The sequence below is a fragment of the Nomascus leucogenys genome, chromosome 22a (genome assembly GCF_006542625.1).
Source record: "Nomascus leucogenys isolate Asia chromosome 22a, Asia_NLE_v1, whole genome shotgun sequence".
NCBI lineage: Eukaryota > Metazoa > Chordata > Mammalia > Primates > Hylobatidae > Nomascus > Nomascus leucogenys.
Genome location: NC_044402.1, coordinates 70,700,833 through 70,725,431, shown reverse-complemented (window position 1 = coordinate 70,725,431; position 24,599 = coordinate 70,700,833). Strand labels below are relative to the sequence as shown.

The 24,599-nt window shown below is 42.6% G+C and overlaps 1 protein-coding gene across 2 annotated transcripts in view; it reads right to left on the bottom strand.

The window, feature by feature from the left end:
- The window catches only part of MYO3B (myosin IIIB), a 503,395-nt gene that overhangs the window by 241,205 nt on the left and 237,591 nt on the right, over positions 1-24,599 (bottom strand). For both annotated transcript variants that reach the window (XM_003254238.4, XM_003254240.4), the window contains exons 21-22: positions 23,765-23,853; positions 21,540-21,669 (exon numbers count right to left, since the gene is read on the bottom strand). In XM_003254238.4, the coding sequence (XP_003254286.2) occupies positions 21,540-21,669; positions 23,765-23,853 (219 nt within the window). The remainder of the gene's footprint in view (positions 1-21,539; positions 21,670-23,764; positions 23,854-24,599) is intronic.

Below are 24,599 nucleotides of genomic sequence, written 5' to 3'. Positions count from 1 at the left end.
TATCCTGAGGAGGTAAGCAATTGACTGTGAACCATTTTGCAGGGCTAGTGTATCACCATGGATGAATGATAAAACTGAATGAAGGCTGGGCGCAGTGGCTCATGCCTGTAATCCCAGCACTTTGGGAAGCCAAGGCAGGCCAATCACCTGATGTCAGGAGTTTGAGACCAGCCTGACCAACATGGAGAAACCCCATCTCTACTAAAAATATAAAAAAATTAGCCGGGTGTGGTGGCACATGCCTGTAATCCCAGCTACTTGGGAGGCTGAGGCAGGAGAATCACTTGAACCTGGGAGGCAGAGGCTGTGGTCAGCCGAGATCACACCATTGCACTCCAGCCTGGGCAGCAAGAGCGAAATTCCGTCTCAAAAAAAAAAAAACAAAAACACCTGAATGAAATAGATTTATGGTTTAAATATTTCTAGAGAATGTCTCATCAAAGGCAAAGATGTTAATTAATGATGCAACACTGAAAGCTATCCATGAATCTAACATTATCTGTGATTCCCCATTCTAAGCTGCATGAGGGCAAATACTAAGTCTATTCTACTTAGCACCTCACACTTAGTGCTTAGTACAATATACCTAGCATATAGCAGGCATTCAATAATTATTTGCGAATGAATGAGTGAATGAATGAATTGTGTGGCACTGAATATTTTCTTAAATTTTTTAACATGACATCCAAAGCCCTCTAAAAGCAGACACCAGCTTACCCCACTTGCCTCCACATACCATGAACTCTTTGCTGGTCTCTGGCCATGCCAAGATCCTTTCATATTTCAGACTCTTTGCTCAAGCTATTTGATGCCTGGATTGCAGAGGTGCAGTCAGTGGTTAAGAATGCCTGTATTGGCCAGGCACGGGGGCTCACGCCTGTAATGCCAGAACTTTGGGAGGCCGAGGTGGGTGGATCACAAGGTTAGGATTTCGAGACCAGCCTGGCCAACATGGTGAAACCCTGTCTCTACTACAAATACAAAATTAGCCGGGCATGGTGGCGCACGCCTGTAATCCCAGCTACTCAAGAGGCTGAGGCAGGAGAACCGCTTGAATCCGGGAGGCAGAGGTTGCAGTGAGCTGAGATTGTGCCATTGCACTCCAGCCTGGGCAACAAAGTGAGACTCCAACTCCACAAAAAAAAAAAAAAAAAAAAAAAAAAAAAAAAAAAAAAAAGAATGCCTGTATCAAAATATCTTATGTACCCTATAAATATATATACCTACCATGTACCTACAAAAATTAAAAGTAAGAATTAAAAAAAATTAAAAGAAAAAAAGATGTATGTTCTGGGGTCAAACCACCCGGGATTTGTCTCAGCTCTGCCACATACTTGTTAGGAGGGCTTGGGTGACTTTATTTGCCTTAGTACCTGGGTTTCATCCACCACAGAGGGCTGGATGAATGTTTACTGAGTGTGAGGAGTAAAGTGTTCCTGTTAAATTTATAGTTAACAGAGTTTAGGCTGGATGCAGTGGCTAACGCATGTAATCCCAGCACTTTGGGAGGCCGAGGAAAGCAGATCATGAGGTCAGGAGTTCGAGACCAGCCTGGCCAACATAGTGAAACCCCATCTCTACTAAAAATACAAAAATTAGCCGGGTGTGGTGGCACACACCTGTAGTCCTAGCTACTCAGGAGGCTGAGGCAGGAGAATCGCTTGAACCCGGGAGGTGGAGGTTGGGTCGAGCCGAGATCGAGCCACTGCACTCCAGCCTGGGCAACAGAGTAAGACTCCATCTCAAAAAAAAATAAAAAATTTATGGTTAACAGAGCTTCCAATGGCAAGTGGAGATGCAGATGTTGATGGTGCAGAGAATTTGATTGGAGCCATGTGGAACCTTTAGAGGTGTTAGTTAGCCAAGCAATTTTAGTTCAAGCTAAATCAGTTGGCTCAGCTAAGTAATGATCTATTCAGCATATATATATATATATATATATTTTAATTTATTTTTATTTATAATTGACACAATAATTATACATATTTATGGAGTTCAGCACATATTTTGAAATTTATAAAACTGCTATTAATTAGGAGTTTTGGTTAATCAGAGTTTTACAGATGATCCAATTTTCTATTGCCTAAATCCTCCTTAAATGTTGAATTGGATGACTAGGAAAAAAGTAAATAAATTGAATAATATAAGGTTTGGGGGTTTATTTTATTCTTTCATGTATATCTTCTTTCTAAGAGATGAGGTCGGCTGGATGCGGTGGCTCACGTCTGTAATCCCAACACTTTGGGAGGCTGAGGTGGGCGGATCATGAAGTCAGGAGATCGAGACCATCCTGGCTAACATGGTGAAACCCCGTCTCTACTAAAAACACAAAAAAATCATCCGGGCGTGGTGGTGGGTGCCTGTAGTCCCAGCTACTCAGGAGGCTGAGGCAGTAGAATGGCGTGAACCCAGGAGGCAGAGCTTGCAATGAGCCAAGATTGCGCCACTGCACTCGAGCCTGGGTGACAGAGCGAGACTCTGTCTCAAAAAAAAAAAAAAAAAGAGATGAGGTCTTGTTCTATCACCCAGCCTAGAGTGCAGTGGCACAGTCACGGCTCATTGCAGTCTCGAACTCCTGGGCTCAAGCAATCCTCTCGCCTCAGCCTCTTGAGTAGCTGTGATTACAGGCATGAGCCCCAGCACCCCCTGTTTATCTTCTTAAGGTAAACACAGAAATCTCAAACTCTCAACAGAAGACAGAGAAAGAGAAAAAGAGAATAAACAAATGTTATCTACTGCTTTATTGTAAAAAAAAAAAAATCAGAGATTAAGAAAATAAATGTGGAAATCTACTTACTTTTGTCTCATATTTATCACTCTGCTCCAGATCAAAAAATATTTAACAATACTTAAATACTAACATTTTTTGAGGGTTTACAATGTCGTAGATACGTGCTAAATGTTTTTAAATGAATTACTTAATACAACAACCCTGTGAGCCATGTCACCAGTCCACAAAGAAATAAGACTGAGGCCCAGTATTCAAGTCTCTTGCTCAAGGTCATAGCACTAAGTAGTAATGCTCAGAGAACCTATCAAGATGCTCCAATTACACTGTAATCATTTCAGGCATTTTGATCTTATGCAAGGAAGACCACTGAGTGGCTGATGGGATTGCTGCCTGGCCAAACTAATTGGGCCCAGTTGATTTTAGAGGATGTCTGGATTTTTTTTGGCTGTTTACACACCAAACTAGGTCAACTGAACAGTAATTCCCATTGATTACCCGGCAATCACTATTGTTATGGAGAAGCCAAAAAACCTAATCATCTGGACAACAGTTGATTTGATTTTTGTATAACTTGAAGTCCCTTGCAAAATGCAAAGATGGAACCACTCTACTAAATTCAAACCTTAATAAAATCTTAGCCGTCTTCCCTTGCAACCTCCAGCTCTCAAGTTCAGTTAAGCAACATTTAATTTAGTTTACTGATGACTCACATATGCAAGCCAGTAAAGTTCACAATTGTTACTCCACACAGCTGTGGTTTACAGCTTCTCTTTGCACACAACACGTTGGCACCAAAGCAAAATGATTAACTTTATATGCTTCTAACATATGGACCAGACTGTTAGAAGGCGGTCTTGTGTTCTAAAAAGAAAAATAGAGTTTCTATTAACATGACCTAAATTCCTGGGGAAAAATGTTAAGTTTTACTCCATCTTTAAGTAGAGAGATGATAATTATAATGGCTTTGTTTCTAATTTATTTGATTTAAAGTGCCAGGAGGTGTCTGTTACTAATGGAGGGAAATGACCTGAAAGTCCCATTATAAAAAGACTTTAGAGTGGGATGGCTTAATAAACTATAAATGGCTTTGAGACCTTTTCTCCAATATGAGCTATTAGAAATATGAAATAAATATGGAAAAAGTAAAGAATCTTTCATCTCAAATGGGAACATTTTTCTTTTCTATGAATGAGAAGGATGCTGGCAGAGAGAAGCAGAATTTCTTTTTCTTGTATTCTGACCATTTGAAAAATCAAAGCTGCTATGCTTGCTATACTTAGCAGGATCATTAAAGAAATAAAACAAAATGTCTTTAAATTGAACTTCCACTTAAAATATACATTCACTGTCTTATTCAGGACCTATAAGAGAACTATTAAGATGTGTTAGGGGAAGATGGTGAATCTGATTCACGACAGACACTAATTTTCCCAAGATTGGAATCATTATCATAAGTCATTATTAAAGTTTATTTTAGTTTCTCTTTTTCTCTTTTTTTTGAGACTGAGTCTTCCTCTTTTGCCAGGCTGGAGTGCAATCTCGGTTCACTGCCACCTCCGCCTCCCAGGTTCAAGCAATTCTCCTGCCTCGGCCTCCCGAGTAGCCGGGACCACAGACACGCACCGACATGCCCAGCTGATTTTTATATTATTGGTAGAGACGGGGTTTCACCACGTTGGCCAGGCTGGTCTCGAACTCCTGACCTTGTGATCCACGCACCTCGGCCTCCCAAAGTGCTGGGATTATAGGCGTGAGCCACCGTACCTGGCCTAGTTTTTCTTTTTCAAAGACACAGTAGCAAAAGGGCCTTAGAGCCAGGAAGGCAAGAGGAACTTTTGGAAATGGATTTAAGACCCACACTGGAAGGATGTCCTGGAAAAGGAAGACTCAGGGAGATCATCTGATCAGCATTGTCTTAGCAGGTCCCACAAGATTCTTGACTCTCAAGGTGCTTCTCACAAAAAGGATCTCACTGATTGTGGATGTCTGGTACACGGGAGCCATCTCTTGGTATTTCTGCAGTAAAGATACCTGTTGGATATTCGTAATCAATATTCCTTCCCCACACTTTCTGGTCATGGAAATCTTCTTCAGCTCACACCTCTTAACACCACACAGATCTGGTGTCTCAAGAAAAACATTTTGGAAAACACTGCTCAGTACTGATAATATGGAACACTTCTATCTCTCCAAAAATAACAAAGGAAACTGCTAAAAACTTTTGCTGTGGGCTGGGCATGGTGGTTCACGCCCATGATCCCAGCACCTTGGGAGGCCAAGGCAGGCGGATCACGACGTAAAGAGACCAAGACCATCCTGGCCAACATGGTGAAACCCCGTCTCTACCAAAAATACAAAAATTAGCTGGGTGTGGTGGTGCACGCCTGTAGTCCCAGCTACTCAGGAGGCTGAGGCAGGAGAATCACTTGAACCCAGGAGGCGGAGGTTGCAGTGAGCTGAGATCACACCACTGCACTCTGGCCTGGCGACAGAGTGAGATTCTGTCTCAAAAAAAAAAAGCTTTTGCTGAAACTCTGCAAATCCGGGAACAATAATGTCTCTTACACACTAGGAGATAATCTGAAGTCAAGTCTGCACACAAGAAAATAAATATTTTATGAAGAAGCCAATCTGCAGAATTATTTTGCGCTACCCCACCTCACTTTATTTTCCTTGGGAGGATCAACAAGAAGGGCTCCTTGGCATTTCTGCATTTCTCTTTGAGAGCAGGAATGAGGCACTTCTGTGGCCGATGCAGCAATTCTCTGCAGTCATGCTACTCAATATGGTGGCTACCACACATATGAAATGTGGCTGGACTAGGCTGGGCATGGTGGCTCATGTCTGTAATCCCGGCACTTTGGGAGGCGGAGGTGGGTGGATCACCTGAGGTCTGGAGTTCAAGACCAGACTGGCCAACATGGTGAAACGCCATCTCTACTAAAAATACAAAAAATCAGCTGGGTGTGGTGGCGGGCACCTGTAATCTCAGCTACTTGGGAGGCTGAGGCAAGAGAATCACTTGAACCTGGGGGGCGGAGGTTGCAGGGAGCTGAAATCATGCCATTGCACTCCAGCCTGGGCAACAAGAGTGAAACTCTGTCTCAAAAAAAAAAAAAAAAAAAGAAATATGGTTGGTCTAAATTGAAATGTGCCATAGACATAAAATGCACATCAGATTTTGAAGACTTAGTAAAAAACGAGTAAACTATTTCAATAACTTTTATATTGGTTACATGTTGAATAATACTTTTGATACGTGAGTTGAAGATCTATTATTGAAATTAATTTCAGTGACTTGTTATTTATTACTTTTAAAATAGGGCTAATTAAAAAAATGTGGCTGCTGGGCATGGTGGCTCACACCTGTAATGCCAGCACTTTGGGAAGCCAAGGCAGGTGGATCACCTGAGGTCAGTTCAAGACCAGCCTGGCCAACATGGTGAAACCCCGCCTCTACTAATAATACAAAAGTTAGCTGGGCATGGTGGTGCACACCTGTAATCCTGGCTACTTGGGAGGCTGAGGCAGGAGAATCGCTTGAACCTGGGAGGCAGAGGCTGCAGTGAGCTGAGATCGAGCCACTGCACTCCAGCCTGGGCAACAGAGAGACACTCCATCTCCAAAAAAAAAAAAAGTGGCTAATAGAACATTTTACATTTCATTGCACAGCGTTGTCCCATAAGGTTTTCTAAAGACACCCAAGTAGACACTTCCAAACCAGAGTAAATCAGGCAGGTGCAGTGGCTCATGCCTGTGATCTCAGCTACTTGCCGGGCTGAGGCAGGGGGATTGCTTAAGCTCAGGAGTTCCAGGCTGCAGTGAGGTATGATGGTACCACTGTACCCCAGCCTGGGCAACAGAGTAAGACCCCATTTCCTTAAATAACAACAACAACAAAGCAACTCAAGACTGAACATCTGGTTTAGAGATATTAGGGGGTGGTCTGTTCAATTTTAAGGTCCCATCTAATCTGGAGGCTCTTCTTAATGCACATCCCTCACTTTGCAGATGTGGAAACTGCTCAGAACTTTAAATCAAATCTGCCAAATGCAAAGTACCAGTTCAGGTAGCTCTTAGCTTGTCTCCTGACTTACAGTCCAGAGTTCTTCATTCCACCATAGCTGATAGGGTAGGAGAAACTGCATGGAGAATTTTAAAAATGAAAGAAACACTTAAGCCACTTAAAAAACAAAACAGCACTTGCAGAGTACAAATTAAAACCTAAAAACATTCAGGAATGGAGGAAAAGGCAACAAGAATTTCAAGGGATGCTCTTTTCACTCCACAGCCACATCATACACATATTTTACCCTCAATAAGCTTTACAAAGAAAATCAGATTCTTCTAAACAAGGGCTGAAAACCATTAACAAGGGAAGAGCCAGGAAGGTGTGAAGTTCCTCCTGGGGCTGTCCAGATAAGGCCAGGACAAGGGCAGAAGAGGGCACAGCCCTCACAACATCTCACAAATATAGCTTCTGGTCCTCCCAGCATGCTGTGGCAGTAAGGTGGGACTCATCCTCACACATCCACCCAGAGTCAGGGTGGCTGGAGAGGGCTGGGTGGAACCCCTGGGAAGCCACGTTTCAAGAGGGAAGTTGTGATGTGAAGGGAGTACGTGGTTCTCGTGCTTCAAGATCTGTACTTTAGCCACAAGTGTACTGTTTGCTTCTGGGAAAGCCCCCACCCCGCCCAATCCAAGAAGGTGGCCAGCAATTGGTTTCAGATGCCAGAAGTAACTGCAATTACATCTGCACGCCTCTGGTGCATGAGTCCTAATAAGGGCTTCATACTCATCTCTCTACATTCAGAATATGAAGTTCTGAATGGAGTGCCTTCTGAATTTCACAACTTGTTAAAATAGATCTGATTCTGGTGGGCTTCCTGCCAGCACCATAAATCACAGGATGACCCACATTTGTGATGTGCTTTCAAAGTGTTCCCAGCACTACCAGGAAACTGTCCACAAATTGCACTATCTGGACAGAAAGACTCTCTGAGCACCTCCTGTCACACTCCTCTCTAGACGATGGAAAGAGGCGCCAACCAAATGGACAAAAATCCCTGTCCTAATGGAACTTACATTCTAGTGGTACCAGGAATTTTATCCAACCCAGACTAGAAACCCCCTGGAAGAGGTGATGCTAGGGCTGAGTTTTGAACACAAAAATGTTGGGGAGGCAGAGCAAGGGCAGGGTTGGAAGGTGTGGTGATGAGGGGTGGCGGTGTGGAGCAGGAGTAACTCTAAAAAGCAGAATTAGCCTGCGGCTGTGAAGTAATGTGACCAGTACTGACTACATGTTTGGTATATAAATGAAACAGGAGACCCAGTTTCTGTTCTCATGGCACTTATGATCTTGTCAGTCAGACAAGATGGTCACATGAGACAGGACTGTGCAGCTGGCTAGACCAATGTGCTGAATTGCACAGCTCCAGCTGCAGACTGATGGAGACGAGGAGCCCATGTAATTAACATTTGCTAGTTCCTTTATTCACAGGGGACTGTCTGTGTCATTGCCCTTTCCCTGAGACAAGAATCTGTCACCCACTCCAGGCTGGTGCTGGAAGAAACCCCCAGCTAGTGGTAGAACCTGCCAGCCTACCAGGATCAGGTCTGCAAAAGCTCTGTGGTTCTCTGCTTGTGCCTCAGGCATGAAATCAGCATACTGAGACATCTCAGTTCTCTGGGGGTAATCCAGAAACAATTTCACTTTTCCCTCTAACTTCCCTCACCCATGTGGCCTCAGCTTTCTGTGAAGATGGCAGCTCCTTAACTGTAGCATAGTTCCATTTCATAGATTTTTTCAGTTATTAAATATTATTATGGTTTTGATAATTCATTCTTGTTTTTTTTTTTTTTTTTTTGAGACAGAGTCTCCCTCTTGTAGCCCAGGCTGAAATGCAGTAGTGCGATCTTGGCTCACTGCCACCTCCGCCTCCCGGGTCCCAGTTCAAACAATTCTCCTACCTCAGCCTCACGAGTAGCTGGGACTACAGGCATGCATCACCACGCCCAGTTAATTTTTGTATTTTTAGTAGAGAAGGGGTTTCACCACGTTGGTCAGGGTGGTCTTGAACTCCTGACCTCATGATCCACCTGCCTTGGCCTCCCAAAGTGCTGGGATGACAGGCGTGAGCCACCACACCCGGCCTCATTCTTGTTTGTTTTTAACCTTTAATATTACATCAATTTGCAGGTTTTCCCTCACTTTCCTCCTGCCCCCAGGCTGGATGTATGGCTTTCACGGGCTTGGAGGGTTCTTCTCTCCCCTCATCTTCTCTAGGCTAGCTCCCTAGGTGCGGCAGAGGGAGTGGGGATGAGAGGGGCAGAGCTCTCCTTCTCTGACTGGGGATGCTGCAGATCTGCTCTAGGTGGCCACAGTGGTCCTTGGGCTTTATAAGGAAAGGTGGTAGTCCCCACATGCCCCACAATTAAGGAGCTCACACTTAACAGCTACCCAAGCTCTTAGTGATCTGTTGCCAGCTGAGCTGTTTCTTCTCCGTAATTCCCATGTTGGAGCCCTAATAACCCCCAGTACTTCAGAATGTGACTGTATTTGGAGATAGGATTTTTAAAGAGGTGACAGTAAATTAAGATGTGGCTGTAAGAGTGGGTCCTAATCCATTATGACTGGTGTCCTTATTAGTAAGCCATGGAGGAGGCCTCACAAGAAACCAAACCTGCTGACACCTTGATCTCCACCAACTTCTATCCTCCAGAACTGTGAGAAGCAAATGCCTATTGTTTAAACTGCTCAGTCTGTGTTAATTTGTTCCGGCAACCCTAGATAAAATAAAGAGTTTCCCAGACCTCTTTACTTGTGAAAAGTACATCCTGATCCTCGGAGGCTGACAGGTTCTAGCACTAGCTGGGGATTTGCTCCAGCACCATATCAAACTAATATAAGATCCCTTGCCAGACTAGCTACATCTTTTAACTGACCTTGAGCTCAACACTCACAGTACATTCATCTGATGTGTGCATCTTTTTGCCTTGTGCTATCTGATTCCCAATGAGACAGTAGCCCTTGATTTCTTCTATGTCCTCAGACAATGGTGGGGCTGTGGGCTCACAAAGGATCCCTCCATTTTTGTGAAGAACTGAAAACTCAAAATGGGACAGTTCCCCACTATGACATCTCTTGCTCTCTAGTTACCTTTTCCCCTACAAAGGGAAAGGTTATATATTTTGCTAGCTAAGCAAGCATCCAATTAGGGGATGAAATTGTAAGCATCCTTTTTTTTTTTTTTTAAAGTAATTGCCTCCAAATTTCACGAGTGATTCTTTTAAGAACTGCCTCCTTCTGCCAGTTTGGGGGAGGAAAAGCATACTCTCCCTTTGCCCCCAGGTGGCCCAGGGCCAGGGGATGGAGGTAACAACTCTTAGACCTTTCCTGAACTTAGAATGTGACGTGCAGGGACTTCTGTTCTCATCATGGGCCTTATTTCCAGGAAAACAGGTCTGGACTGAGCACCACACTCCACCCTGTTGTAAACACCGGCTGTTGTTAAGAGCTCCTGTATTTTTCAGTTAGGTGCTAGAGCTTTTATGAAGACCTAGGGATGCACTTTTCACAAACAAAGAGCTCTACAAACTCTTTTCCAGGGAAATCACCCTTCTCCAGATTCCAGCTTAAAATTCTAGTTTTGCAAAGAGAAAATTTAGTAGTGATGATATTAATACAATAATGCCTCTGCTAATAAAATGATGCATTTTAACTTAGCTTAGTTATGTAAAAGACAAACCAACAATGCTTTATTGTCAGACTCAGAAATAACACAGGAGGGCAAGGGAAGTATGGAGAGCATGGGCCCTCCTCTGCCCTGCAAGCCAGACACACAGGCCCCTCAGCCATGGAAACCAGGGCTCCCTAGCTCTTTTGGCCCAAATGAGAGCAATCTCAACTCACTAGGGACAATATGCTGGCAATGACATGAAGGTCAAACTAGGACCTGACCTCACTGAAGCCTCCTGCACACCCACAGGACGGGGCGATTTAAACTCAGGAATCTGGTCCCATCCTTACCTAGGCCTAGGGCTTGGCAGACCCACTCCCTCCTCCTTGGTGATGCCTCAGTATCTTAAGCTCTCCCAATCCCCCATTCCCTCCCACTCAGAAAGAGCCTATTATACATTGAATTGTGTCCCTAAAAAATTCATATGTTGGAGTCCTAACCCTTAAGTACCTCAGAATGTGACCTTATTTGGATATTGGGCCTTCGTAGATTTAATAAGTTTAGATGAGGTCATACTGGAGTAGGGTGGATCCTTAATCCATTATGATGATGTCCTTATAAAAAGGGGAAACTTAAACACAGACATGGAGGGAGAACACCTTGTGAAGGTGAAGGCAGACAGAGGGTTGGTGCAGAAACAAGGAACACCAACGATTGCCAGAAAACCCTGGAAGCCAGGAGAGAGGCCTGGAACAAATGCTCCCTCAGAGCCTCCAGAAGGAACCAACTCTGCCTTCACCTGAATCTTGGACTTGTAGCCTCCAGAACGAGGGCAATACATTTCTGTTGTTTGTGGTGTTCTGACATGGTAGCCCTATTATACTAATACAGAGCCTTAGATTGGGAGTCCAGACTTGGACTTCAACTTTAGTTTCTATCTTGCAGTAGTTAACTGAGTTATTTAACAAATATTTATTGAATACTTTCTATGCACTGGGCACTGCTCTGGGTCATGGATATACAGTAGTAAACAGGACCAATAAGGGCTCTATCTTCAAGTTGTTTACAGGCTAGCATGGAGTGGGGGCAGGGATAGAGATAGACATATGTTGGCTCTTGAAGGAGACAGTTAAACAGATGATGTGATCGAACGAGTGAGGAAGAGAGGGGCTACTTTCCATTGGGTAGACAGAGAAGACCTCTCTTTGGAGGTGACATTTGAGCTTAAATTCTGGCTCACAAGAAAGAGAGGGACCCATAAAGATCTGGGGAAAGCCTATAATCCCAGCACTTTGGGAGGCCGAGGCAGGCAGATCACGAGGTCAGGAGATTGAGATCCTGGCTAACATAGTGAAACCCTGTCTCTACTAAAAATACAAAAAAAATTAGCCGGGTGTGGTGGCACACGTCTGTAGACCCAGCTACTCAGGAGGCTGAGGCAGGAGAATTACTTGAACCCGGGAGGCGGAGGTTGCAGTGAGCCAAGATCATGCCACTGCACTCTCCAGCCCGGGCAACAGAGTGAGACTCCGTCTCAAAAAAAAAAAAAAAAAATCTGGGGAAAGAGGGTTCCAGGCAGAGTGAGCAGCTGGAGCAGAGTCAGGAAAAGGCTTGGAATATCTAAGGAACAAAATGAAAACAGAATAAATGAAAGACTTCAGGGAAGTGAGGACAGAGATACAGGCAGGGACAGATCACATAGGAGTTTGTGCGTACAAAAAAAAAAAGGAGTTTGGATTTTATTCTAGGTGTGATGAGGATCCAGTGGAAACTTTAAACAGAGGAATGACATCATCTATTTTGTATCTTTTTTTTTTTTTTTTTGAGACGGAGTCTCACTCTTTTGCCCAGGCTGGAGTACAACAGCACAATCTTAGCTCACTGCAACCTCTGCCTCCCGGGTTCAAGTGATTCTCCTACCTCAGACTCCCGAGTAGCTGGGATTGCAGGCGTGCACCACCACTCCTGGCTAATTTTTTGTATTTTTAGTAGAGATGGGGTTTCACCATGTTGGCCAGGCTGGTCTCGAACTCCTGACCTCAAGTGATCCACCTGCCTCAGCCTCCCAAAGTGCTGGGATTACAGGCGTGAGCCACTAATCCTGCCTAGTTTGTATCTTTTAAGATGGCTGTTGGGCTATATGAGGCAAGTGGAGAAGCAGAGTTGAGTTAGCAGGTTCAGGTGAGTGATGCTGTAGATGTATCACCATGAACTCTGCTTTCATCTTCACAGGGTGTTCTCCTGGTGGGTGTCTCTGTGTTCAGATTTCCCCTTTTTATAAGAACATCATTTATATTGGATTAGGGGCTCATCCTAAGGACATGATTTTAAGTTGACTATCTCTGCAAATACCCTAATTCCAAATAAGGTCACATTCTGAGGTACTGGGGCTTAGGATTTCAATGTATCTTTTTTTGGAGGGAACACAATTCAACCCATAAGAAATAACTGAAAAGATGAAAGAGACTATGTTGATAAGAACAACCACATCAAGAGGAATAAACAGATATGCAGAAGAGATGAGAAGTACCTACAGGATCAAAATCTTTGTGGAGTTAAGAGAGGAAGGGATGCTGTGTACAAGTAGAGAGCATCTTATCTGTAAGAAGAGCAGGGATGGTTCAGAAGCCCTTAGACCAGAAGGAAGATAGATACATTGGTCATGTGGTATCTTTGTGAAAAAAATATATAGAAGGAAGATAGAGCAAACAGGAACAATGCAGGTGGATGTGTAGATTTGGCTCATTTATCTATTTATTGAGCAAAAATATATTGAATGCCTACTATATGCCAGATATATTTTAAGGCTTTGAGGACACAGTAACGGACAAATGAGATAAAAATTCCCTACCCTCTTGGAGCTTACATTATAGTGAAGGAAGACAGACAATAAACATGATACATAAGTAAAATGTATATAGAACGTAAGGTAATAGTAAGTGCTAAGAAGAAAAATAAAACAGGAATGTGGATATAAAATGTTGAATAGGTTGAAATTTTAGATAGGATAGCCAGAAAAGGTAGGTTTAGAGAAAAGATCTGAATGAAGAGAAGTTAGCCATGAGTATGTCTTAGGAAAAAAAAAAAAGTTCCAGATATAGGGAACAGTAAGTGCAAAGGCACCTACATAAAACCCACAGCTAACATCATACTTAATGGTTAAAGACAGAAGGTTTTCACCTCAGGATCAGGAACAAAGCAATATGTCTCCTCTCACCACTTTTATCCAATATCATACTGGAAGTCCTAGCCAGTATAATAAGGCAAGAAAAAGAAATAAAAAGCATTATGATTGGAAAGGAAGAAACAAAAGAGTTCTCATCCATGGACAACATGATTGTCTATACAGAAAATCCCAAGGAATCTACAAAAACAAAAACAAGAAGACTTCTAGGACTAATGAGTTTAGCAAGGTTGTGAGTGACAAAGTCAGTACACAAAAATCGTGTATTTCTACATATTAGCAATGAATAACTAAAATCAAAATAAAAAACCCATTTATACTAGTTCTGTAAATTGAAATACTTCACCATGTGTCTAATAAAACACGTACAGGATCTGCATGCTGAAAACAACAAAACATTGATTAAATAAATCAAAGAAGATCCAAATAAATAGACACATCATGTTCATGGAATGGAATATTCAACATAGCAAGGTTGCGAATTCTTCCTAAATTAACCTGTAGATTTAATGCAATTCTAGTCAAAATCCCAGCCAGACTTTTTATAGATATAGACAAGCTGCATTTAAAATTTGTATGGAAAGACAAAGGAGCTAGAACACCCAAAACCATTTTGAAAAAGAAGAATAAAGTTGAAGGAATCATACTACCTGATTTTAAGATTTAGTATAGTTGGGCATTGTGGCTCATGCCTGTAATCCCCACACTTTGGGAGGCCGAGGTGGGTGGATCACGAGGTCAGGAGTTCGAGACCAGCCTGGCCAACACAGTGAAATCCCATCTCTACTAAAAATGCAAAAAATTAGCCATGTGTGGTAGCGGGGGCCTGTAATTCCAGCTACTCAAGAGGCTGAGGCAGGAGAATCGCTTGAACCTGGGAGATGGATGTTTCAGTGAGCTGAGATCACGCCATTGCGCTCCAGCCTGGGTGACAAGAGTAAAACTCCATCTCAAAAAAAAAAAAACAAAAAACAGACTTACTATAAATCTGCAATAGTGTGGTATTGGTGAAGAGGGAGATAGTTTGATCAATGAAACAGACCCACATAAATAATAACCTGGCCGGGCGCGGTGGCTCACGCTTGTAATCCCAGCACTTTGGGAGGCCGAGGCGGGCGGATCACGAGGTCAGGAGATCGAGACCATGGTGAAACCCCATCTCTACTAAAAATACAAAAAAAAAAAAAATTAGCCGGGCGTGGTGGCGGGCGCCTGTAGTCCCAGCTACTCGGAGAGGCTGAGGCAGGAGAATGCGTGAACCCGGAGGCGGAGCTTGCAGTGAGCCGAGATTGCGCCACTGCACTCCAGCCTGGGCGACAGAGCGAGACTCTGTCTCAAAAAAAAAAAAATAAATAAAAAAAATAAAAATAATAATAATAACCAATTGATTTTTGACAATGGTGCAAAAGCAATTCAATGGAGAAAGGATAGTTATTTTATTTATTTATTTTTTTGAGATGGAGTCTCACGCTCTGTCGCCCAGGCTTAAGTGTAGTGGCGTGATCTCTGCTCACTGCAACCTCTGCCTCCCAGGTTCATGCGATTCTCCTGCCTCAGCCTCCCAAGTAGCTGGGACTACAGGCGCCCACCACCACACCTGGCTAATTTTTTTGTATTTTTAGTAGAGTTAGGGTTTCACCCCGTTAGCCAGGATAGTCTCGATCTCCTGACCTCGTGATCCACCCACCTCGGCCTCCCAAAGTGCTGGGATTACAGGCATGAGCCACCGCGCCCGGCCTAAGGATAGTTATTTCAACAAATGGTTTTGGAACAACTAGGCATACTTATGAAGAAAAAAACTAGAACACCTTAACCTTACATTTTATACAAAAATTTACTCAAACTGGATCCTAAATCTAAATCTAGAATGTAAAAGTATTAATTGAGAACCTATTCATATACAGATATACACACAACACCGTGGGTGCACCCTGGCTGTCACTAGTCAGTCTTTAACATCCTTGTTCAAGTTTTCCTTTCTCACCCTAAAGCTGTGCTCTTCAAGAGCAGAGCCCCACCACTCACAGCAGTTCAGATCAGCATCATGAGCCATCCTCTGCTCAGCAGCCTGCCATCGTTTCTTCCTCCTCACAACCTCCCTCTGCCCAAAGAGTTCTTTCCTCCTTGTCCTATTCATTTAATCATCTAACTTCCACCTCCCTCTCCTTTCCAGTGCTGTAGGCCCTGGCTTAGAATGCCTCATTACTCCCAGACTGTCCAATTTTCTCTGGTCTCTCCTATTAAAAACAAACACCACTCCAATAAGCCTTTCTTAGTTAAAAGAAGTCTTTCCTCATGTTTACCCATGCCATTTCCCTGACTTTTCCTTCTATTTTTATTTGTATGGATATAGTTGTTATATTGCTTCGCTTATGGATTTGCGTGCCTGTTCAGAATGCAGATTTTTTGTTCATGTTTTATATATTTTGGGATTTGGCACTATTGATCTCTGGCCATTCTAGCTGGGACTTTGTTGTGTTACTCTAGAAATAACCTATACATAGCACCATATCTAGATGGATTCTAAATACATAATTATCTATTGGCTGAGATACAATTCCCAAATTAATAGAAAGAAGTGGGCCTCTTTGTAAGGAGGAACTCACTCCCCAGGGCTCCCTGATGGGGCTGGCTCATCAGAGCCTCCATTTCAGGAAGAGCCAGCACTATCCATGTCTGTGGCCCTGAAATTTTGTCACTTAGATTCAGCTCATCTGCCAGACCCTTTTGCTAAACTGTCAGGATAGACCAACAGCCATAAGTGGAAAATGGAAACTGAGAGATGGATACCAAAAGGCACTCTCTTAAGAGCTTAATTCAGGCCGGGTGCGGTGGCTCAAGCCTGTAATCCCAGCACTTTGGGAGGCTGAGGCGGGCAGATCACAAGGTCAGGAGATCGAGACCATCCTGGCTAACACAGTGAAACCCCGTCTCTACTAAAAATACAAAAAATTGGCCGGGCGTGTTGGCGGGCTCCTGTAGTCCCAGCTACTCGGGAGGCTGAGGCAGGAGAATGGCATGAACCCAGGAGGCGGAGCTTGCAGTGAGCCAAGATCGCGCCACTGCACTCCAGCCTGGGGGAAAGAGCAAGACTCCGTCTCAAAAAAAAAAAAAAAAAAAAAAAAAAAAGAGCTTAATTCATTTTGGGCATTACAGAATCAGGACTCAGAAAATTGACTGCAAGGATTTCAGCAGTGAAGGCGTTATAATGCTTTACAGATATGACAATGTGGGGGCTCATCTTGCCCCCCCATCTAAAAAAAGAGGAGCAAATAGAAGTCAAGAAACAGATACTTTACTGTTGATTTTCACCGCAAATCAAATCCCATGGAAGAGACCTGAGTCTTCAGACAGAAGAAAGTGATGAGGGTAAAACTCAGTTCTAGGTTCTGAAGCAAAAATCAAACTTTGAGGTTCAGAGAATGTTCCCTCTGGTGCTATTCTTATTTTTCCTAGTTTTTCCCAAGTTCATAACTTCTTTAACACCCCCAAACTACTATTTGGAAGTCAGAATTCATGATCCAAAGACAAAAATGAATTTTCAAGTTCTTTTTGAAACCCTCTTTCTTCCCCTGAGCCTTTTAAGTTTTTCTCTCAGTTTACTAGTAGCAAGTGGAACATTCCCCAAACAGGAAAATATGCCTTGAAATCATGTTATAACATCCTTCCTTTTAATGTTTTTCTATCTAGATCATTCAGTTTGAAAAGTCCCAGCCGAAGGGTTAGAAAGCAGTGTTGCTGCTACTTCAAATTTTCACACCTAAAATCTTCAGAGGATTTCCTATCAATAGGAAGTATTACAAAGAACATTTCATCATGTCTGAAGTGGCCCATCTGCAGGCAAAAGGCTGGTTGCATAAGCATGAGAAGAGAACAGAGCGAATTCATATTGACTGTGGCTGCCTCCTTTTACCAGAAGGTCACCGAGAACCTTGCAGTGAGAGTGTGCCTCTCAGGCACAGGCACCTCCGCAGCCGGGTGTAAGCAGAAGGGGGCTGCAGAAACCTGGGAGGAGCCCTGTCTCCTGGTGACCTTGGGCCTCATTATTCTACTCCTCATGGTTTTTAATCTCTTCAGTAGTCTGGAAAGTGGGAGCTGGAAACAAGAAAATGCCAACTGGACTACTATCTATGATTTTATGATTGCACATATACACACAGAGGTTGATCCTCCCAACCTTGATGAGAAATTAAATCAAGCCCCAGTAGTGTCATGCGCCATGTACATTTTGGTCAACAATGGACTGCATATAAACTGGTGGTCCTGTAACATTATCATACCATTGTTGTACTGTACCTTTTCTGTTTAGATAGGTTTAGATACACAAATACTTGGCATTGTCTTACAATTAACTACAACATTCAGTACAGTAACATACTGTACAGGTTTACAGCCCAAGAACAGTAGACTACAACATATAGCCTAGGTGTATAGTAGGCTTTATCATTTATGTTTGTGTAAGAACTCTATGATGTTTGTACAACGATGAAATCAACTAACAATGCATTTCTCAGAATGCATCCCCATCATTAAGCTATGCATGACTATACTTTTTTTAATATATACTAAGGAAGGGATTGTTACCTGCCCAGCAGCCCAGAGAGGAGGTAACTTGAAAGAACAGGAAAGTGATCCTGGGGCTCTTTTGAAAGCAAAGGACAGTGGCAATCTAGCTACCAGAAAACGTCAACTTAACTGTCAGGAATCCTTCGATAAAGAAATTAAAGTTTTTCTTTGCATTTAAACACTTTTAATTCTAATTTTTTTCAGAGATGGGGGTGTCGCTGTGTTGCCCAGACTGGCCTTGAACTCCTGGGCTCAAGTGATCCTCCTGCCTCAGCCTCCTGAGTAGCTGGGACTCTAGCCATGCGCTACCACATCAAGCTTTTTTTTTTCTTTGCATTTTAAGGGGTCTTCTCTATCTTTTGGGGAAACAAACCCAACATTACTGTGACACAGAATGCACACACAGAAAAGTATGCAAAACATAAATGTACAGCACAATAAATATAATGCAAGCATCCATGTAACCACCACCAAGATCAGAAGCCAGACCACTGCCAACATCTCTTAGGGTTCTTCCTAACAAACGTCCTCTCCTCTTTCAAAATGGAGGAGTCCAGCACTGGACCTCCTTTTATGCTTTGGGCTAATTGCCTCCAAGGCTTCCCAAGTTTGATTTTTTTTTTTTTTTTTTTTTTTTTTTGAGATGGAGTCTTGCACTGTTCCCAGCCTGGAGTGCAATGGCGTTATCTTGGCTCACCGCAACCTCCACCTCCTGGGTTCAAGCAATTCTCCTGCTTCAGCCTCCCTAGTAGCTGGGATTACGGGTGCCTGCCACCACACCCGGCTAATTTTTTCTATTTTTAGTAGAGACGGGGTTTCACTATGTTGGCCAGGCTGGTCTCGAACTCCTGACCTCGTGATCCACCCACCTTGTGATCCGCCTGCCTCGGCCTCCCAAAGTGCTGGGATTACAGGCGTAAGCCACCGCGCCTGGCCTCAACTTTGATCTTTTTCCTTCCTCCCTGTAGTTCATTCCTCAAAAGAGGTTTATAAAGTAATTGCCTACAATATCTATGCTTACTGAACTAGTGCTCCATTTAATTTCGATAAAACAATTAAAGCAAGGAAAAATAAAAATGACAAGAAAATGTTTTCTTGTGCATTGAAAATATTAGCATATTCTTTTCCAAAGTGCCAGGATGGTGTGGGATCTTGCTTCCAGTGGGAATGTCAAGATGTATAGGCACCTTCCCTTTCATGAGAGGGACATGCCTGAAACAAGCATTGGCAATGAACAGCATAACTTATTTCTATCCAGTGAGATTTCCCATCTTCAAAGGCTGTAACATGATAACCCCCAAAAATATAGACTATGAATGTTTTAAAATTTAGAAAAGTAATATTCTGACATTCAACACAGGATGCACAATCATGTTAGAATTGAGGTTTGAGGGCAACTATTGTCATAAGGAGATAAATTAGTGCCCAATTCTGTACAGAAAATTCTATATAGAAAATGAAGTTAAAAGAAAGTTCTAGTTGGTGTACGGCAAAGCCATATTACCTTTACTGCTATATTTCCCTCGTTGCCTAAAAAGTATCTTATTACTAGACGCTGTTCTATAAATGTTTGTTGATTGAATTCATTCCTACATAAATAATTCCAGAAAAAGAAAACAGAATGATGCTTGTACGTTTTGATGTTTGTGGCTTAATTATACTCAAAATGTGGAGAATCCTAAGCTATACTTAAGCTTAGGATCTCAAAGGAAATTACTATGCATAATATACAGCTCAGGAATACTGGGAAGCCTACTGGTACATCACGTTTGCTTCTAGTCGTATTTTTCAATTTTGTTTCTATCAGGTGGTGTGGAGTGTAGTTTCAAAACAAGATTCAGAAACAGTTACAAGACAAGAGGAAAGCTCTTTGGGAGGGGGTAAAAAAGACGCAGCGGCAGAGGTTATCTCTTTGTTCCTGTTCCTCCCACAGTTGGGTGAATCAAGGGAGAACAGAGACTGGCTGCCGGGCCTTACTTTCTGCATAGCGCCACCTAGTGGTCCAGGCCGTTAAATGGTTTTTATTTTGCCAAAGGTTGAAAAACCAGAATTCCAAAGTTGTGAACAGATTTGACAAGTCGTTATTAATATTTGTGGGAGGATGTAAATGCCAGCTGAAGAGTTATGTGGATAGATTTTTTTTCCCAGAGAGCATGTCCCCTATCAATAATGGCTGTCTCTTCACCTCTGTGCTGAAGTCGCCTGATGAGGAGTCTACATCCCTGGGTCTTTGGTAAGGAAACACCAGCCAGCCCTTTCCACACCTGCCCCGAGCTCCCGGGAGTCCATATTGAATTAAATTCCGGCTGCCCCAAGGAAGGTCTGGAATGGAAGCTGGAGGGCAGCCTTCTGATGGGCACTGCTACTAGTTCTGTTTACAGGAGCATGTCTGAAAAAAGAGCCGGATTTCAACTTTCCTTCCAAGTCAAGATGAAGCAAAGGCTGTAGAATGTGGCTTTTTTTTTTTTCTTAGCCAGGCTTTTCATTCCTCTGCAAGTTGCTAAAAATCAGACCTGGCAGCCAGTTAAGAGGGATGTGGGAAGAAAAGAAGAGGAAATAGTGAACAATGAACAGTGATAAAGAGGTTTCTCTTCCTTTTTTCTTAAAAGCATGCCCACTGCTATTTCTAGATCTAGGCTAAAAAACACAAAGCCCTTGAGAGTAGAGCTGTGAGAAGGCTGAGTTGGCCACCCAGCTAAAAGCAGCAGAATCCCAGGTATATTCTAAAAGGTTGACTCAATTAGAATCCATTTGGAAAAACAGTTAAGACCTGGAAGTTCTGTTCTTTGGCCCTAGTTTCCTGCTTTTTCGGCATGAGGACTGACAGCAACTAAACAGAAGGTAACTGTAAGTAGGCGAAGGCCACATACATAGGTGATGAACCTGTTCCAAGTTGGTTGGGAGAGAGGTGGGGTGGGGTCATAACTGGGTAGAAATTGGACCAAGGTGATCTTTGAGGATCCCCTGACCTCTGATTCAGCACACTCCTTTCACTTGGAATCACACACAAATAGAAATAATCTTCCTGATAAGTCTTGGTAAACTGAGACTATCCTAGAGTGCTTAGCATGAATTAATGATATCGTATGGCTTTATAAAGGGAAGAATGAAAAGAAGGATGAGAAAGTCTAAGAGTTGACGTTATAGTGTGTGTATGTTTATGTGTGCATGTACACGTGTCTGTGTACACACTGGTGCTGCACAATTAAATTACAAAAGAAACAATCATTTTCCTTTTCTTGAATTTAGACCCTTACTCCTGCTTAAAGAAGTTCAATGTTAGTGGTGCAGCCCTGGCAGTATTCAGACACTAACTGGAAAATTCCACCTGGTCTTGCAAAAGCTTTAGGAGCAGGGCTATCAGAGGGTTCCCAGGTACCTGTTTTGGTCAGAGGGATTGAGAAGAGCTGCTGAAGAAGCTTGTTTTCTGACGTTCTCAGGACCACAACCACATCAGCAGGGAGAGTGTCTCTATTTTTCTCAAGAACCCCAGAAGCATCATATAATACCTGTAACAAGAATAGCAAACCCCAAATTAGCCAAGTCAACTGTCCATCACTGGTGACACTGGCAACTTGTCTAGCCAGTTTTTAATCAACCTCTCTATAGAACTCATCTTGACATAGCCATGCTTTTATATCCAGAGCACCAGATAAAGGGAATAATTATGATTTTGACAGACCAGTTTATCTTATTGCCTAGTTGCTTTAGTTTTTGTTTTTTATGTTTTTGTTGTTGTTGTTGTTGTTGTTTTGTTTTTTTCTTTCTTGAGACAGAGTCTTACTCTGTCACCCAGGCCAGAGTGCAGTGGCATGATCTTGGCTCACTGCAACCTCCGCCTCCCGAGTTCAAGCGATTCTCCTGCCTCAGCCTCCCAAGTAGCTGGGACCACAGGTACGTGCCACCATGCCCAGATAATTTTTTGTATTTTTAGCAGAGATGGGGTTTCACTGTGTTAGCCGGAATGGTCTCGATCTCCTGACCTCGTGATCCACCTGCCTCGGCCTCCCAAAGTGCTGGGATTATAGGTGTGAGCCACCGCACCTGGCCTGTCTAGTTGCTTTTTGAAGAGTCCTATCAAAGATACATCACATCAGGATAATTATTAAAATATATTAGATACCATGTGCAAAGCATCCATCCTATGAGGTAAACACTATTATTATCTCCGTTTTACTGGTAGTCAGGCAGAGACTTAGGAAGAGGCTCAGTAATGTGCCCAGGGTCACACATTTCACAAGTGGTAGGTAGGTATCAAAACTCAGGCAGTTTGACTCTATGCTCACAACTACTTTAAGTACTCTCACTGCCTCCCTAGGTCCTCATGAGATGTGAGTGATCACTCGAGGATGCTGCGTCATTCTTGGTTCTCAGAACAGAGGGGATCCAGCTCAGATAAATTTTAAGGAACACCCTCAGAGGATTCCTTCTCTACAAATAAGCTTTGAATTGCAAATGGATGCAGCAAAGGACACAGAGCCCCAAAAAAATTAAAATAAAAAAAGTTTTTCCCCTAAAATCAAGAAAGGAAAATAGTAAGAAAGAGTCAAGAAGAGGGGTGAGTAGGACATAGGTATTAAAGGACAGAGAGAGGTGAGAAGAGGAGGACAGGAATGGGAGGCAGAAAAGAGGAATGGGGAGGGGAATTAGGGAAGATGCTGGTATTTCAGATTCTGAGGAGGACATTAATATGCTAAAGTAAATAAAATACTTAAGGGTAAAAACTGAATTGCAATGTCTAACAAAGATCCAAAATAGATACCATAAAGTACTATGCAGAGAGAAAAATAATCCCCTTCCCTTGTACTAGAATTTCCCAACATCTAGTTAGGAAAATCAGTTCCAATGCCATGATGTGAATATGAATGACAATTTCAATATATCTTAAATCAATAAAATAATCAAAAATGCCTTTTATTGAACTCCTACCAAAATTTCCTGGACCTACAGCCTCAGCAGACTCCAGAGGAAACAATTAGCCATAATTCAAATGGCTCCTTTGGGAATAACATAAGCAAGGAGCTTGTGGTTATGGGATAGGGAATTTCCTGAATCAGTCACTAATCTGCTTCAGGAACTTGAAATTGAGACTGAGGCATAATGTATGAAAAGTGGACATTTCAGTTAAGTTGTAAAAGCTTAACATCTGGATAATAATGTGAATTTTTTTCTTTTCATTTGGACATTTTGGGGCCCTTAGGCATATGATTAAAGTACTAAAAATTGAGTCCCACTGTGATATTAACCTTCCTCCATTACCTACATGTCTCCAAATGACTTTAGAATGTGAACATTTACCGCTAAACACTGCAAAAAGCTGTAATATGTTTTCTCTCTGGAGAGCCGTCAGTTCTATAGGCCAAACCTCAGGTGAGAAGCAGATGGCAACACTGTGGGCCACCCCAGTGAGAAATTGCTTCTATGCCAGGGGCAACTTTCTGTGAGTGGCACCACTGAGAAACTTTAAGAATTATGATTATGTATTCAGGAAGAATTAAAAGGGGAAAGAAATCTGTAAGCAATTTCATGAGCAGCACAGACAGGGTAATACAGACACTTACCCTTTGTCAAATTCAGGTCTAATAACTGTCACATTGGCCTCACCTTTCCAGCATAATGCTGAATGCCAAAGCACAGTTCCACTCCTTTGGGCCTCCAGAAGTATTTGCATCGTAGATTATCTTCAAATTTATCTGTATGGATTTTTATGTTGGAGAGTTACAATGTGAATTATTTCCTCTTTCAAACAAAAACTTGTTCCTCAAGCCATGAATGACTCAGAATAAGGGCTTTCAGAATAAGGCCTTGATATTAACAAGGGTGGAGAAAGGTCACCGATATGATGGGCATTTATCATTATATCCTTGCCTAGTTGTGCAGCGTTGTCTTAATGTCAGGCTGTGCTCTAAGATCGTATATTCTCCTGCTGTTTCTAAGAACTCCTAGCATGGACACTGATGACACCAGATGCCCTGCCAGTTAGTTTTAGAACCTGGTTTAAACTCATCTGGACAACTTGTGACAATGTTATATATAAAAGAAAACCACTGAGGGTTATAATTTCAACTCATAAAAGTGAATCTCTGCCACAAATCAATTTCCCAACTGGGGAAAAGGCTTGAAGCTTTTTGTTCCTCCTTTAACACACAATCTTTGCTACTGTGGCTGAAAGCCTACTAAGTGTGAGAAACTGCTAAGCACTAAAAGCACATAAAAGACTGAGGCTTCATTGCCCCAGGCACCTCACAATCTAAGTGAGGAACAAAGGTTGTGAAAAACACTGAAGATTCAAGAAGAATAGGGTAGAGAACAGAGGGCCTTTGATGTCAGGACGGGGTGTCCTATATTCATCCTGTAGATAATAGTAACCTAATGAGAAGGTGGCTTTAGAAAGACTAAACTAGCTGGGATGTCCAGGGTAGATGGGGCAGGTAGGAGC